This window comes from Typopeltis vanoorti, chromosome 2 (genome assembly GCF_054136105.1).
Source record: "Typopeltis vanoorti isolate ZY-2024b chromosome 2, IOZ_Tvanoo_1.0, whole genome shotgun sequence".
NCBI classification, from domain to species: Eukaryota; Metazoa; Arthropoda; class Arachnida; order Uropygi; family Thelyphonidae; genus Typopeltis; species Typopeltis vanoorti.
The window spans coordinates 143,698,592-143,717,675 of NC_143550.1; the positions used below are offsets into that span (position 1 = coordinate 143,698,592).

Consider the following 19,084-nt stretch of genomic DNA (forward strand, 5'->3'; position numbering starts at 1 on the left):
GTTTCTTTGTTCACCAATGTCCCGGTAGATGAAGTTCTAGAGATTATTGATGATCTGTTTCTTCTTGATATCTCTAAGATCTTCAATCACTGCCTCAACTCAAACCATTTTAAATTAAATGGCCAAATTTTCAAACAGCCTTTTGGCCTTGCCATGGGAAATTCTCCTGTCTCTGTCATGCGCTGACCTATTCATGAAAACATTTGAAAAATGATGTCTAATGTCAGCCAACCTTCATCTGGGGAGATATGTGGATATCATCATTTGGAAAAAAAGTATCATTATCTAAACAATTTTCTTACTTCAATCAATTCTTTTTACCAGAAAGTAAATTCACTTTGGAACTAGAAAGTGAAGAAAGAATACCCTTTCTAGATGTTTTAATCACTAAAAATGTTGATAATGGTTCACACTTAATGTATACTACAAGCCAACCCATATCAGCCATTCATGTTTGCTGAACCATCCATGCTTCACAGAAACTGGCATTGTTCATACACCTTAAAAAATGTGTAACTTAAGAAATTAGGAGAAAATTAACAAAGGACTAGAAATTCTACTCCTGCAACTAACTCACAACAGGCATTTAAAAATTGCTTTTCTCTAATCCCACTACACAGACTCAATTTTCATTTCTTACATCAGTAGACTTTCAATCAAGATTGCTAAGCTCCTCAAATCATGATATTTGGTGGCTTATAAACTATTCGTACTATACAAGCATGTTCTTCTCTTCTAAAGACCACAACCCCTTCTACAAACATCCTAGGGTTTACAGAATCCTCTTCTAAAGCAGCCTTACATGTATAGGTCAAAGTTCAAGAAGGTTTGAGATAAGACAGAAAGGATATCTTGAAAAAGTTGCTCACAACAGAGCTCAGGCTTAGCTTACCATTTTTCCCACACATACCATGACAATGATTGGAACGAAAGCTCAATGCTCTAGTTGGAAGACAATTTTATCTCTTGTAGAATAAAAGAATTGACCATGGTCATCTTTTCAAGTAGCATGCTTAATAAGAACCAAGATTTCCAAATGATCCTATGTGACATTTGGAAATCTCTCATTAGAGCCTTTCAGATGCAGATTTCAACTTTTCAGCAAACCACCTGCAAGCAATGTAGGATAGAAACTGATTTGTGCCACCTCCCACATTTCCTCATGCTTCTATTATTTATACTATAATGGTTACTGCAAGCTTTGCTTAGTAGTATTTGAGTTTGTGACTTCACGTTTATAAGCCAACTTTGCATTTATATTTTTTCTATGTTTATCCAGAAGCAGCTACACAGTTTTTAGTGGTGAAACCAACAGATCAATTAATCCATATAGTTATTTTTACTAAAACCCAGTTATTCTCTACTTGACACTTGATATGATTCCGTCATTCATAGATGCACAAAGTGCAAATACATGTGCATTCATCAGATCTGACATTCTCAATCAGAAAATGCAAACCTAGAATATCTTCTTTTTAATCTGTTCTAGCTCAAAATTTCTGAACTACATTTTGTAGCATTCATTTACTGTCTTCATTGTTCTCCAAGTTCTGCCAATCATAATGACCTCCTTGATTATTTATGACATTCTTGATTTCCAAACACAGGTCATCCGCCTTGATCATAACTCAAACTGACATCCCTTCTCCAATTCCAATGACAGGATGCCAGGTCATCCGCCTTGACCTTAACTCAAACTGACATCCCTTCTCCAATTCCAATGACAGGATGCTAAGGTATTTGCTGTTAGCAGTGATATAACAGAAACTGTCCACAACTCACCAGAATATCAGATAAGCTCACTATCTGCCCAACAACACCTCTGACCTTTCCTTACCAAGTTCTCTTTCAAAATATCACATCAGCTCATCTCTTGAACTCAGACCATAATTTTATCCCCTTTAATATGGAACATTCTTTATTCAGCCAGTGTCAGTATTGCATCTTTTGACATTATGATGGTGTCAAATTGAATGACTGCCATGACTTTTACTCCTCCTATAATGGTTTGATTACTGTTTCTATTCTCATTATCTAAACTTCTGCTCTAAACGAATAACATAAAACGAATTAAAGTCTTCATCCTGAATCCATAAAAGAAACATAAAATAACTGTGAACACAGTGAAAAGAAATTTAATTGTAATTAATTATTCTCTACATATCAAAAAGGGATAGAATAAGAAATACTAGAATTAGAGAGATGATTGGAGTAGAAGATATTGTGAAGTATTGTAAAGAAGGTAAATGGAGATGTGCTGGGCCATGCTACTAGATTCCCAGATGAAAGGTGGACAAAATTAACCAATGGATGGATACAAAAAGGAAAGGTTGCCAAAAAACAAGATGGAGTGATGATCTAACAAAGGTTTGACATGTGATGGGTATTGGTTAAAGAGACAGAACTGGAAAGTTAAGGGAGGAGGCTTATATCCAGTGGATGGAAAGAGGCTAAAGAAGAATTAATTATGAAAATATTTCAGTTTAAGTTCTTTAAACCATCATCAGTGTAACAAAATGGAATAATATCGTTTTCACATGAAGTCACAAGAGAGCTAAACGATTAGGATCTGAAATAGGGGTGTATGTATAACTATATTAAAAAAAAAAAAAAACTAAGAAATACAAAACACGATTATTACTGATAACATTTCCAAAATTTTGGACATAGACAATCTGTAAATGAGACTGAGGTATGAGCACACATTCTTTACAAAGATATAGATTCAATATAGAATTAGCATTCAGAAATGTGTTTACTGATAAATTTGACTTAAGTAAATTAACTTGCAATTACCTGGAATTGATTCCAATCTCAGATGACGAAGTAGTAGCAAAGGTTGTACTCTAGCAGGTGGACACAAAAGTCGATTTGATTAATAGGTTTACACATGGTTAAAAAATGAATTTTCTAAGGATATGAAAAACATACTCAGAAGTACATCACTGATATAAGGGAGCCATCTTTTCTGTGGAAGTAGGAGAAAAATGGCTGATGATTTTTGCCATGGAACCTTGATAGTAGGTATTTAATAATACTAAATTCCTGTAAGGGGGGGATGATGTGCTGATGATGAATATATGAATGAGAGAACTGTTTGCAATGGACTGAAATGGATAAAAACCATTCTTTTCTCTTTTTAAAAGATCAAGAAAGGATACAGTTCCATTTGATTCTTTGACAAAGACTATTTATTTTTTGTAGGAAGTCATCTAATTCATAATGTAATTTATTTCAGATTGCAAAAATGTTATCTATATGATGTAGCCAAAGCAAAGGATTGGGATCAGAAGTAGATTTTTTTCTTTGAGATGTTCCAAATAAAACACTGCAAGAGTTGAGAAATCAAGGAGACCATTACAGTTTTTCAGAAGTTGTCTGTAAAGTTTTCCTGGCTGAAATATCTAGAGTTCATGAAAAACTTAAATAGGTTTTGAATGGCTCTCTGAATGGCTATGACACAAAATGTATTGAGAAAAGCATCAGCCATTTTTCTTGTTTTCCCACAAGAAGACATGACTCCTGCATGCTCTCCCCCATCTCTTGTATCAGGTACTTTTGAACATGTTTCTTATATCCTTAGGAAATTTCATCTTTCAACCATGTTTAAACCTATTAAATCAGATCTTTGTTGACATCTGCTAAGGATAGAGTACAACTTTTGCTGCTACCTGATATCTGTTCAACTCCGTTTAACTTTAATTGAATACCACTTTCCTTCATAATGTGATACATACAGATAATGAACAACAGTGGAGATAATGTGGACCCTTGTAGCACACTTGCTTTTATCTCAAACCATCTTCCTGTAAGTCAGCATTCATTCTAATAGTGAATTAGAATGAATGTTGACTTACAGCTTAAATAGAGACTATGTATTGCTTGATATAACGTCTCATTTACACCATATAACTGTAGCGTTTTGAAGAGCTTTCCTTTTCCAAGTCAACAAAACTCAACTGAAGTTTATTTACTTTCATCAAATAGGGCAATCCATTACTAAATGTATTTCTATACTGAATCCAAAATCTGGCCTTGCTGAACAGGTAATTACTAATACCAGCCACAGGATGGGAATTATTGTTAAATTGCTCCCACAAATTTTTTGTCCTTTTAAAGAAAGCACTAAGGCCTTTTCTCCACTACCCAAACTCAACCTCAATGATATATTGGCTATACCCAAAATTTGGGAAACTATTACCAGCAATTGTATTAACTAATTTTTTTGTTTTTTTTTAATGTTCAAAATGTCTTGACTGGCATTATCCAGAAATTTTCATTATTAAAAAGCATCATATTATGGAAGAGTTACGTTATGGCAACATTCACAGTGAAGGGTGCTGTGCATGCACATAGCACGAGGGACTTATGGTGAACACATTTTTAAAGTGTTCACCATTATGCCATCATGTTCAGCCATTATGGCACAAAACTCAACTTCAAAAACTTTAAATATGCTGTAAGACACATTATTCACCTAGTACAGAATATTTTAATATTTTTAAATATAGTTACTCACATACCTATTTCAAATCCTAATATTATTATATATACTTGGCTCTAATTTCCCAATTCTATTTTGTTACACTGATGATGATTTAACAAACTTAAATATTTGTATAATTAATTACAATTAATATTCATGATAATAAAATGGTTATTTTTGACCATGAGATTTATAGGAGAGAATGACTACTATTTGGGCTTTTTTGGTCAAATATCATTAATCAGCAAAATATGTAGATACAATCTTCTTTATTCATGTTCACATGTTTTTTTTATTAATTTAAACTAAGTTATACCAACTACTTTCGCCAACTGTGGCTGTTGGCTTCATCAGGGTTAAAATTATATAAATGTAAGAACACTTAAATGCTAAAAAACTTTTTGCACTGAAACCATAAATGGACCGAATACAATTGCATTTTTATAAAAGCAGAAGAATGTGTACATCACACGTATAGCACGTGTATGATCTACTAGTTATTATGTAGGAACGTTCTGTAGTTGGCAGCAAAATTTAATTCTGGCATGTTGAAAGATCTAATGAGGGTCTTCCAGATCTCAGGCAGAATTAATATTTGGTTTCTATTTAGGTTTTCCTCTGAACAGAAAACTGTTGTGGCTTCTTTTATCATTCAGGAGCAGAAATCCTCCTCTAAGTAGGGCATGGAGCTTTTATCCCATTCTAAAAAGACAACCAGAAGAAATACATTACAATTCTACTATTGTGATTCCGTTTACAGGACAGTTTCTAATAAGATTGCTAAACTCCTCAAGCCACATGGAATACGAGTAGCTTTTAAACCTTCACAGACCATTCGCCAATTCTTAAGATCTCCAAAAGATAGTCATCCTTTTTTCAAATATGCTGGAGTTTACAACATACCCTGCTTGTGCGGCTTAAACTATATTGGCCAGACTTCAAGAAGTTTTGAAATCAGTAAAAAGGAACACATAGGAGGAGACAATAATAATAATAATAATAGAGAAGACAAATCGGGGTTAGCCTTTCATTTTGCTAGGACTAACCATGTTATGGAATGGGATAAAAGCTCCATGCCCTACTTAGAGGAGGAGTTCCGCTCCCGAATGATAAAAGAAGCCACAACAGTTCTCCGTTCAGAAGAAAATCTAAATAGAAACCAAGGATTAATTCTGCCCGAGATCTGAAAGACCCTTATTAGATCTTTCAACATGCCAGAATTAAATTTTGCTGCCAATTACAGAACGTTCCTACATAATAACTAGTAGATCATACACGTGCTATACGTGTGATGGACGCGTTCTTCTGCTTTTATAAAAATGCAATTGTATTTGGTCCATTTATGGTTTCAGTGCAAACAGCTTTTTAGTGTTTAAGTGTTCTTACATTTATATAATTTTAACCCTGATGAAGCCAACAGCCACAGTTGGCAAAACTAGTTGGTATAACTTAGTTTAATAAAATAAATATATGACCAAAAAAACCCAAATAATAATCATTCTCTCCTACAATATTTTTAAAATGCCACATGTATTTTTTTTGTTTCTTTTCTATAATTCAAGAATGTTCTCCAACAAGCATACCAAGACAGTCTGAGAGAGAGAGAGAGAGAGAGACCAGCATAACTTTCCCCCCCTGCTCCAATGGTAGTTACGTCTTCTGTTCTCTTATGGGGTCAATATCACCTTCCTTATGTAATAACAATTTCCTCCATCTTGAAACCTACAAATTAATTCATGACCAGCAATATGGATTCTGAACTCTCTCAATCCAGAGTAGATCTTATAGCCATCACTACACACCTTTGGACACATGACATGATATGTTTGGAAAAACTCATTAAATTTTAGTGTATGATTTCAAGCTTTTCGATCTTCAATAACCAATGTCTTAAACTATGATCTCCTTGCTATTCTTCAGTAGAGCACAAATAAACTCATGAACTTCAATGTTACAAAACACGGTTCTGTCTTATTTCATCACTTCCCTTAATGTTTCATTTATCTAAGAGGTTGGCTACCATGATATGACTCATGGTTGACTACAGGTGTAATGACATGTAGTGAGGACCCTCTCTCTTCCACATACTGCCATGAGTATTCATGGCTGTAAATCCATGTGTGTTCACGGGGCCAGTTTGCTTGTTTTGGGGGACAGAAAACCCCCGAGTTTCTGGTGAAAAAAACTATTTACTTCTGTAGGAGAACAGATAACTCAACTTTAGTCAAAAGAAGCCATATAAAGCTTCCTCACTTCATGGATGGGAATCGAACCCAGGTCTTTCTGACCAAAGAGCTTCATCTATACTGACTGAGCTATGGAGGTTTTTATTTCATCATTATCAAATTCCAGATATGTACAATCAGGTGGTATACAGGATAATTATGATGGTACTACATGAAAATGTTACACCATTACTAACTTCTGATCAACAATAAAAAGACTTCTAATGGGACTATATTGATCAAGTACATATAATAAACAACTATGCTTCACCAACTAAGGCTGTTAGCAGCTTCAGGGTACATAACTGATGTAAGGCACTAAAAAGTAAAAAACTGTTACAAACTATAATCAACCAATTCAAATTATATTAGACAAAAGAACATAGTGCAAACAAAACATGCATTGAGCATGCATGATCTCACTTGTTATTTAGGAACGTTCTATGGTTGGCACTGTAATTCAGTTCTGGTGAGTTAAGAGATCTAATAAGGGTCTTCCAGATCACGGGAAAGATTAGTCCTTGGTTCCTGTTAAGGTTTTGTGTACAGCGGGCAACTGCTGTGGCTTCATTAATAAATTGGGAGCGGAAGTCCTCCTCTATATAAGGAATTGTGCTTCTATCTCAGTCTATGACATGGTTCGTTCTTGAGAAGTGAAAAGCTAACCGCGATTTTTCTTCTCTGTTATCATTGACGTCACCAATGTGTTCTTTTTGCCTAATTTCAAGGTTCCTTGAAGTCTGGCCGATATAATTCAAGCCGCACGAGCAGGGTATGTTGAAGAAAGGATGGTTATCTTTTCTGATCAACAATTTTCTTCCAAATTAATCTGTTATCTGTTGATACTCCAATATTATCAGATCGTATATTTCTGTCTTTTAAGGTGCTTGTTACTGTATCAATCCATCTAGATCTTGGCCTTCTTCCTGCCAACCAGGCAAAGAACACACGTTCTGCTAATCTTTCCTCTTCAAATTATGTTTAAGTGACCTTACCACCTGAGATTAGCTCTGCTAACACATTCCTGAATGCTAACAATGGCACGTTTTTTTCTAATATCTCATTTTAATGTGATACTGCCATTGATGCCATCTGTTTACTCCACTAATCTTTCTCAGAACTCTCATATCAGAGGTCTTCAGTCTTTGATCAAGTGTTTTATTTCTAACCCAGTTCTCAGATGCATAAATTAAATTTGGTTTGAATACTGTCTTGTATACAGTTAATTTAGTATTTTGACTAATTCTTTCTTCTTCCATATAAATTTATTCAGCTGACTTCCTAGAATGCCAGTTTTACTAATTCTGTTGTTTATATCCATATTTAATTTACCATCTTCACTAAAAATTATCTAAATAGCTGAAATGTTTTACTGTTCTATGAGTCACCATTCAGGATACAGTTGTTATTTCATTATCTTTGTCTTTTTATTTCTGATTTTCATAGCAAATTTATTAGAACAGTTATATAATTGAGTCAGGAAATCTTGCAGACTTATACTGGATTTATTCAGAAGTATAACATCATCTGGATAAAGTAAAGAGCTACGATTAACATCACCAATTTTAATATCAGATTTAATACCACTTTCCTTCATAATGTGATCCATACAGATAATGAACAACAGTGGAGATAATGTGGACCCTTGTAACACACTTGCTTTTATCTCAAACCATCTTCCTGTACCTCCTCAACTCTAATAGTGAATTAGAATGAATGCTGACTTACAGCTTAAACAGAGACTATGTATTGCTTGATATAATGTCTCATTTATACCATATAACTGGAGCGTTTTGAAGAGCTTTCCTCTTGGCACCTTGTGATGTGTCTTTTACGAATCAACAAAATTCAAATACAAATCCATGTTATATTCCCAGTATTTCTCAACTATTTGTCTTAAAGAGAAAATCAGATCCTAACAACCTCTATTTAGACCAAATCCAGATTGTTCTTCACCAAGCTTCCCTGCCACAATTTTTCTTAGCCATTTCTCAAGTATACTTGCATAAATCTTACTAGATCACTCAATAGGGAAATACCTCTGTAATTCTCGCAATCAGTTTTATTTCCCGTTTTATAGATGGGTTCTATGAGAGTTCTCCTCCAATCATATGAAATTAGAACTTCTGACTATCTCTTCTGAATTATGCAACATAAACACCATAGAACTTTTATACTTCCCTATCTGGGCATTTTTGGCCAAATTTTATCTTCTCCAGCTGCCTTTCTGCATTTCAGGTTTTTGATGACCTTTTCTACTTTGAGTATAGATATTCCTGACTGTATTTCTGTTGGGAGTTTTCTAACCATCATGCTGAAACTGCTTGTTTCATTTAGCAGCTTTTGGAAATAATTACTCCATACATCTAGAATATATTCAGTTTTCATGTCACCTTTACCATCACTGATTCCTTTTACAGTACTTTTTTCTAACATTTCCAAGCTTTTTCAATAGACTCCAGAATATTTTGCCGCTTTCCTGATATTTATTTTCTATGTTCTTATCAAAGTGTTCCTATTTATTTTGTTTAGCTAGTTTTACAGTGCTTTGCTTTCTTACATTTTTCTTCTCTGTATTCTCTAAAAGCACAAGCTGACTTACTTGCCACAAACTTTCAATATGTTTTCTTCTTTTCCTTGTTTGCTTCTTTAACTTCCGAGTCTACTATGGGTTCCAATTTTTCTATCCTTACAGACAACCTCACCACATGATTGTCTGGTTGAATCAATCAATGTTTTCTTCAGGAGTTTCTCATTAAATCTCTAAGATTAGGTTCTTGTTTTCAAATTCTTTCTTTTTTTCTTCAATGATATTCGTGTATTTAAGTCTACCGTTTACTTCTGAAAGCTGCTCCACTTTGATTCATTTAAAACTTTCTTATACAATCTTCTTTTCAATATGAAATTCAATTTTATCCTGCTCAAAACCAGATAGTGATCACTTCTTATTTCAAATCATCCATATACTCTTGTGTCTTGAATTAGTGAGAAAACATTGCTATTACTATAACATATAGTCATTAAGACTTTTCTTATATCTTGCATCTTCTCTGCATGTCAATTTGTGCAGAGTTTTATGTTGAAACATGGTGTTAGTAATAACTAGTCCATGCGCACCCCCCCCCCCGAGCAGAAATCTAGCAGGTACTTTCTACTGTTCATTAGCTTAGCTCTTTTCTTCAAATTTTCCCAAAACATTCTGATATGTTTGGTAATCATTTCCTAGTATGCTGTTTAAATCTCCAACAAGGACCTACTTTTCCTTTTTCATTGAGCCACCTGCCTTCTCTAATGCCTCAAAAAATTCCTCCCTTTCTTCCTTGTAAGAACTTTCTTTGAGGCCATAAGCAAAATAAGTCTCATTGTCCAGTTCCCCATTCTGATATTTACCCACATCAGTCTACTTGATATTGCCTGCCATTTAAGAAAATTATCTTCATATTTAGTGTTGAATACCATAAGTACTCCCTCTTTTGTCTGATTGTTACTGATCTAAATATAATGTTCAGGCAGTGACATTTTGTGCTTAGAAAGATGTCACCTGTTTTTGTCTTCTTTGTTTCAGTCATGCCTATTATGTTGATGTGGTACTTATCCAATTCTTCTGCTAGTTCCATCACTTTTCCATTGAGGCTTCTTCTGTTAATAGTACCAATCTTGAACTGTGTTGTTGTTGGGACATGTTCTGGGATTTGTTCCAGTAGATGACTTCTTGCTGTTTGCCCTGGTTCCCTGATGAAAATGCCAGGGGCCTTGTTAACTGGACAACGCCCCTGCCAGCATGAAATTCTGTAATGTTGTACCATCATTTTACATTGCAGTTTAAGCCAATAAGATTACAATTTGGTTGGCTAAATTCCAAATTGCCAGTCAACCTCATGCATTCAGTATCCAGGTAGATAACTAACAGGGTGCACCACGAGAAAGTGAGAACTGGACATTAGGTAAGAAGCCCTAGTCGTTTCTCCATATTCCTTAAAAAGGTACGTGAAGGTCTCTTCCCAGTTACACAGTTTTGACAAATAGGCATTCCTAGTAGGAGTCTAAGAACACAATTTCCCAGAATTTTGACATATTTAAACAATCACTGTAGTTCAAATTAGAGTGAGTGGAAAGGATTTCACATGTTTGAAAAGTCAAATGTGAAATAAATGCTATGGAGGATTTTTGTTTTGTTCCAAAGAATCCTATGGCTAATAAAAACTCCATGTTGAGAGGAAATTTATTTTTATTATAAGAAAGAATAAAAGACACTGTTAACTGGCTTGGCTTGTAGATGATTTGGAAATCAAATTTTTTTTTAGATATACATTCTGAGAAGACAAGGCCTGTGTAGCTCAGTGGAAGTGATGCTTGGCCACTTGAAGTTAGCCCTAGGTTCTAGTCTAGTCGCTGACTGGAGGAACTTTTTCTAAACCTATCTTCGACCGGTTCCCGAGTTAGTCAATCTCTGGCACAGGCAAGCAGGTTTTTCCTCCCGGAAACTCGGGTTTTTCTTCCCGTAAAATCAAGAAAATCGACCGTAGTACCCACATTATTTCAGACAGTGACATATCTTGTTAGGGCTAGGTACCAAGAGATGGTAGCACTTGTTTGCAGGCCTCTTCATTGGTGGCTGCTATAATTAGTGATAGACATGGGCCAGCTATCTCTGATTGGCTACTGGTGGAGATTGAACTGCCCACTCAGTCTCCAAAAGCTAGATAGGGTATAAAAGGCCTCGCCTACTTCCTATTAGGGAATAAAAGGAGTTAGTTGATTTTTTTTTTTTTTTTTTTATTCTGAGAAGACAGAGTAGAAATGGATATTTTCTTGATATCTGATAAAAATGCTACTAGTACAATAATTATCCAAGATCTGTTATTGCAATTTGGATTGAAAATAACCATTCAGTATATCATGTTGAGATGGCTGATGAATGGAATCATGAAGAATGTTTTTTTTTTTTTTTTAGTAAACATAGTAGTTTTCCTATAAACAGAAAAGCTAAAAACACAGTAAACTTTTCATTTTTACAGGTGAATCAAGGAATAAAAGGACTCCCATATTTTCTTTTCAACATAAATTTGATTCCAGAATATCAAATTCCTTATATTTATCTCAAAAGATTTTGCAGAATACTATGACAACACTACATGAAAGGTTTACATTATTATTAACTTCATATTGACTACTTTCCTCCAAATTAGTCTATTACCTGTCAGGACTCCAATATTGTCAGATGTTATATTTCAATCTTCTAAGACACTTCTAACTGCATCGATTCACCTAGATCTTGTTTTTCTGCCGTTAAACATCTGCTCTGTTAATCTTTCCACCTACGCTCTGTTTAAGTGCCCATTCCACCTGAGATCAGCTCTGCTCCCATTCCTGAATGCTAATAACATCAAGGAATTGATGCCATCTATTTACTCACCTACTGTTTTCAGACTCTTATACCTGTGGTCTCTACTCTGAGATCAACTATTTCTAACCCAGCCCTAAGGTCCATAACTTAAAACTGGTTTTGAAGACTGTTTTGTATACAGCTCATTTAATCATTTAGCTAATTTCTCTCTCATTTCACAGATATATATTTAGGTAACTCCCCACCATACTAACTATACTTATTCTGTTGTCTATTTCCATATTTAAGCTGGCCTGGTTGGCCGAGTGGTTAGCATATCTGTTCTCCGGCCAAGAAACAGCGGGTTTGAATCCCACCAGGAGCATGATGTTTTTGATTGTTCTACTAACCATTTGCCATCTGTACTGCTGCAACCTGTGTCCTGGCAAAGTATGACCTTTGATGCCTTTGTGCCATAAAAATCAAAAATAGCTAACCAATCATATTTAATATGCCATTTTCGCTAAAAATTGTGAAACAAAATATTTGTTTTACTGTTTCATAGGATCCCCACTCAGGATGTAGTTGATGTGGTCAATATTCCTGCTTATTTTTAATCTGCCTTTTTATTACTGATATTTATACCAAATTTGTTACAGCAGTTATTCTATTTAGAAAAGGAATCCTGCAGACTTGCGCTGGATTTAAGATGTAAGATTATTTGCATAAAGTAAAGAACAGAGCTTAACAGATATAATTTTGAAATCATGCTTGTCACATTCCTTCATAATGCGATCCATATAGATGATGAATAACAGTGGATGTGGTGTGCTCTCTTGTCTCACACCTGATTTTACATCAAACTGTTTTCCTGTATCTCCAATTTACAACTCAAAAAAAACTATATATTGCTTAAGATAATGTTCTGTTTATAACATATAATTATAGTCTTTTGAACAGCATTTCTCTTGGTACCTTCTCATATGCCTTTTTGATTTACACAATTCAAATATGGATCCTTGTTATATATAAGCTTGTTCTAAGTTTCTCTTCCACAATTTTTTTTTCAGTCTCAGGTATGCTTTCATAAATCTTACATGGAACACTCAGTAGGAATTCTTAGCTCAAACATTTAGTTTTATTTTCCTTTTTATAAATGGATATTATGAGATTTCTGATTCATTCATGCAGAATTCAACCTTATAACCAGGTGTTCTGAATAATGCAATGCTTCCTCTGTAGAACTTTTTCTAGTTAAATATCTACTCTAGCTGTCTATCCTAATCCTAAGTTCAAGACTTAATTTTGATTACAAATATATTTAATTCCCCAGGAGAATATAGTCACAAAGAAAACACATGATCAACATAACAGAACCAAATGGAGAGGCAGGAAGTAATAATAATGAAGCATCATTCTTCAAAATGATCTATGAAATAGTTAAATGTTAAGACAGAGAGGAACCAAAGGAGGAACTGTCAATGTTTGTAGAGCACATCTTTCTTTCCATGAAAGGTAAAGACAACTAAATGAAGACTATCTGACAGAAAATCATCATCAAAACTTATGAGTTTTCACTTCAAAAATGAAATTGGAAATATTCTTTAAATATGATGGTGTTTCATTATAAGATTAGTGAGAGGGGTTAGATAAAAATTTTGAGAGCTTATAAGTGAAGCAGCCAATACAATAGACCACTCGGTGCAAATGAATACCTATTTTATGTATTTTTGTGAGTCCATACATCCTAGGTATTCTTGCATAAAAAATCCTTAATCTCTTGAAAATGTCAGCATTCAAAGAAGCATTGTTGTCAAGTATTTGATTAAGTTTATTCACTTGTGATATAAAGGGCTATCATACTTATAACCCACTCACTTGTGATGGGTTATAAGTATGATAAGTATAATGATCCCTGAGAAGAAGTGAAGTGAAATATGTTGTAGCCATATTTCATAAAACTCATGATTCCTTAGAATCTTTTATGAAAACAGCACAAATCCTCTACACCTTCAATGCCAACAGATGAATAGTTAATTAATTTGTCCTGTTTTGGGCTTATTAAGGGCAAAATTAATGGTTTATCAAGAGCTAAGATTATACTATCATTCTGAGGAAGAGTCCTTATGTGAATGTACTGCTGCAACCTCTGCAAATATTCTTGACACTTCTAAATTACCACCTGTAAACATTTCAAAGTCAAAAATAAAATAAAACCTATGTGTTTATTACATGACACATCCATGGAGTACAATACTCATAGCAGGAAGCTATTCTACACTATACGATCCACTGTCTACAACAATACATAATGACAATCTTCAGTGCCTGTTTTGTTAGGGGAAAAATCTAGTTTCTGGGTGAAAACCATGCTACCTCTGTATGAAACCAGTTAACTCAGCTTTAATTTAAGAAGCCCATACAAAAATTCCTCACATATGACAAGAATCAAACTCAGTCTTTCCAATCAAAGGGGAAGACTTGGGTTTGATTCTTCAAACTATGCTACAGAGCCATTAATTCATTAAAAAGGAATCACAACTTGACTATTTCAAGAGGTCAAAACACAATGATTATGGAATTTTGCATCTGAAATGTACTACAGATGTATATGTGATTAAATACAGGATCATGCACAATTCTATCAGCTCTGTAGAAATTCCCCTCCATTACTAGATTTTTTTCTCCATTCATTTCCCATTCTGGTCTTAATTTCAGCTGTAACAGTTGTACCACAAATATACCACAATTTGTTCTGTTCCACTCAGCAAATAAGTACAGAGTAAAATGAAGTGTTCAGTTGATGTGAATAGGTTAAGTTAAATAGACATATGAAAATGCATTGCATAGCATTTAAAGGAAAAGTTTCAAAATAAAAATAAAACAGGGTATTTTTACTGGGCCAAATTACTAAAACCTTCTTCGAGAAAAAGACTGTAAACAGGCAGTTGAATTATTTCAAACTTACAAAATCATAAGGTATCTGAAAAGAATATTTTGGTCAAATAACATAAGTCATATAAAGAGCATGATGTAAAACTAGAGAAGATTCAGATAAGGCAGAAATAAATAGGCCATATACTCACAATGAAAGGAAATAAAGTACCAAAAATGTCCAACATGAAGACTAAAAAAAAAAAAAAGAATAAAAAAGTCACGTTTTGCAGAATGGAAGAACAAAGAAAAATACTGGATGGGCAAGCAAGACTGAAAAAGCAATAAAGAATAAGAAAGCATGGAAAGCATGCTTGCTTACATAACTTACATTTCTATGCAATTAGACAACATGAGAAAACATAAATGATTAATGAGAAAAATAAATTCATAATCATTAGCAGAGAAACTAATCTTGATTTGTTTTAAATAAATAGAATGATTAATCAATTTTTGGAAGGAGTAAAACTTACTTTTCTTTCAATTCATCTGGTGTCCCTTTATCAGGAAAAACTGATGAGATGGCTGAAAAAATTATATCAGCTGGAACTGCAGAATTTAGTTTATCACCTAAATGAAAAGAGAAAAATATATTATTTTTTTGCAATATTTAACACAGTAACAAAGTAAAGGGTTAATAGACTTGCTTTTAAGATGTCTTGCAAAAGGATAAGTAGAAGAATTTTTCAAGTCATTAGAGAAAGGCATGTGACATAAAAGAAAACTGAAAAGCTAGTCCTTGTTGGAGATCTAACCAGCAAAGCAGAATCCTAGGTGTATAGAAATGTTTTGGCAAAATTTGAAGAAAAGGGTAAGGCTGACTGATAATAATAGTAATAAGTATCTGCTGGATGCTTAAGGGTCAAAGCTGTATAACTGAGAGATGACCTCCACATAGCCTTTAAAGGAATGCGCAGAACTGACCAGGGCTTCTGACCTAATGTCCAATCCTCACCTTCCCATGATGCACCCTGTTAGGTATCTACCAGTATACTGAACGAATGAGGATGGGCTACCAATTTGGGATTTAGACAACGAAATTGCATTCTTACTGGCTTAAACCTAAATACAAAATGATAGTACAACATCACAAAATTTCATGTCGGCTGGGGCATCGCCATGTTAAACAAGGCCCCAATTGTTTTCGCCAGGGAACCAAGGCGAACAGCGAAAAGTAAGCTACTGGAACAAATCTGAAAAATACCTCAACTCAACATCACCAGAGTTAAAGATAGGTAGTATTAACATAAGAAGCCTGAATGGCAAAGAAATGGAGCTAGCTGAGGAATTAGATAAGTACCAGATCGACATAATAGGAGTGACTGTAACAAACAAGACAAAAACTGGCGAGATCTTTCTGAGCAATAAATACAAAATGTTATATTCAGGCAATGACAATCAAGGAAAAGGAGTTGCCCGTAGTATTCAACACTAAATCCGAGGCTAATCTTCTTGAATGGCAAGCAGCCTCAAGTAGAGTGATGGGGGCAAATATCAGAACGGGGAAATGGACAATGAGATATTTGTGCCTATGGTCCCACACAAGGTTCTACTAAGGTAGAAGTGGAGGAATTTTTGATGCTTTAGAAAAAGCAACTGACACAATGAAAAAGGAAAAGTTGGTCCTTGGGATCTAAATAGCAGAGTAGGAAATGATTGTCAGACATACAAAAATATTTTGGGAAAATTTGGAGAAAAGAGCAAAGCTAATAATAATAGCAAATATCTGTTGGATTTCTGCTCAGAACATGGACTGGTTATTACTAACACCATGTTCCAGCATAAAAATGTACACAAATTCACATGGAGAGAAGAGGCAAGGAATAAGAAGTCTCATTTACTACGTTATTGTTGATAGTGATGTGATGTTTTCTCCCTGGTGCAGGACACCAGAGTGTACACAGGATTTGAAATTGGAAGTGATCACTATTTAGTCTTGAGCAGGATAAAATTGAATTTCATTTTGAAAAGAATAACATGTAAAAAAGTTTTAAAGAGAATAAAAGTTGAGCAGCTCTCAAATGTGAACTGTAGACTAAAATATACAAACATTATTCAAGAAAAAATGAAAGAGTTTGAGAACAGCAACCAAACCTTGAAGAAAACACTGATTGATTCAGCCAGAGATGCATGTGGTGCGGTTGTCTGCAAGGATAGAAAAATCAGAACTCCATGGTGGACACAGGAAGTTAAACAGACAGTCAAAGAAAAGAAGAAAGCATATCAAAAGTTCCTGGCAAATAAGTCAACTTGTGCTCTTAGAGAATACAGAGATAAATGTAAGAAAGCTAAAAACTGTGAAAAACTAGATAAACAAAAGTCATGGGAGGACTTTGGCAGAAAATAAATATCAAGAAGGTGGCAAAATATTCTGGAGGTTGTTGAAGAAGCTTAGAAATGGAGGAAAGAGTGCTGTAAAAGGAGTTAGAGATGATAAAGGTTACATGAAAACAGGAGAAAAAGATATCCTTGAAGTATGGAGTAATCACTTCGAAAAATTGATAAATGAAACAAGTGGTAATAGAGCAGTGGTAAAAAAAACTCAACAGGTATACAGTCAGGAATACATATCCATACTTGATAGTCCTGGACAGAGGGACGAATTCCCAATGATTGGAGTAGAGCTCTCATAGTACTCATATATAAAAAGGGCATATAACCTTTGCTTGAAAATTTTTTTTCAAGCAAAAGTTATATGTTAGAGTTTGTTAACTTAGATAGCAGGCATGTCTATCACAAGTAGTGAGTCAGGTATGAATGATAATGAGTTTTTTGTACATTAACCCACAACAAGTGTTTCCTCAATCCTCAGGAAACCCCACCCCCTTTAAAAGAAAACTAGTGTATGACTCGAGGACAGGGCAACATACGTAGCAAAAAAAAAAAATTTGAAAAGGAGAGGCAGTTAAAAATTGAATAGGAGATGCAGTTAAAAGGGGAAGGAGAGGCAGTTAAAATTAAATAGGAGAGGCAGTAAAAAAAAAAATTTGTAAAGGAGAGGCAGTTAGAAAGAATAGGAGAGGCAGTTAAAAAAAAAAATAAATAAATAGGAGAGGAAAAAAAAATTTGAATAGGACAGGCAGTAAAATGGAATGCAAAACCTGCCTTCTTATTTAAACAAAAACACTGGGTGCACACAGTTCTTTTATAAAAAAAATAAAGGGAATTTTCACATTACAGAGTAGGGGGGGAGGGGGTAAAGAACCTAAGAAGTTGACCGAAAATCTCCCTGGATATGAAAAGAGGAAAACTTGGCAAAAAAAATTTTTTTATTTAAATGGGGAACCTTTGTTATACCCTGATAAGTTTTGAATGTTAAATTTCCACTTATCATGGTATAACGAGCAAAGTAAAAACCCTGGAAAATAATTAAGTAAGCATGCTTGTTTCTAAGTAGGTATCGTTGTGAAATTTTTAGAAAATATTGAATACATTAATTTAAGAAGAAAGAGATAATTAATCAGCTCAAGGAGGATTTTATAATAAAAAAAAAAAGGGAATTTAGATAAATATGTATAAAGCATAGTTGCCAGAGATAAAGTGTAAATTAACCTCCACATAGCCTTTAAAGGAATGCAGAGAACCGACCAGGGCTTCTGACCCAATGTGCAATCCTCACCTTCTCGTGGTGCACCCTGTTGGGGTATCTACCTGGATACTGAACGAATAAGGATGGGCTGGCAATTTGGGATTTAGCCGACCAAAATTGTATTCTTATTGGTTAAACCAAAATAAAAAATGATGGTACGACATGACAAAATTTCATGCTGGCTGGGGCGTCGCCCGGTTAAACAAGGCCCTGTTGTTTTCGCCAGGAAACCAGGGCGAACAGCGAAAAGTCAGCTACTGGAACAAATCTGAAAACAAACCCCAACTCAACATCACCAGAGTTAAAGATCGGTACTATCAATGGAGCAAAGAAATGGAGCTAGCTGAGGAATTAGATAAGTACCAGATCGACATAATAGGGGTGACTGAAACTAAAAAGACAAAAACTGGTGAGATCTTTCTGAGCAATAAATACAAAATGTTATATTCAGGCAATGACAATCAAGGAAAAGGAGTAGCCATAGTATTCAACACAAAATACGAGGCTAATCTTCTTGAATGGCA

The 19,084-nt window shown here is 34.5% G+C and overlaps 1 protein-coding gene across 4 annotated transcripts in view; it reads right to left on the reverse strand.

Moving 5' to 3' along the window:
* E(z) (histone-lysine N-methyltransferase E(z)) overlaps nucleotides 1–19,084 on the reverse strand; it is a 516,600-nt gene that overhangs the window by 301,740 nt on the left and 195,776 nt on the right. For all 4 annotated transcript variants that reach the window (XM_090413305.1, XM_090413314.1, XM_090413324.1 and 1 more), the window contains exon 6: nucleotides 15,445–15,541. In XM_090413305.1, coding sequence (XP_090269431.1) covers nucleotides 15,445–15,541 — 97 coding nt within the window. The remainder of the gene's footprint in view (nucleotides 1–15,444; nucleotides 15,542–19,084) is intronic.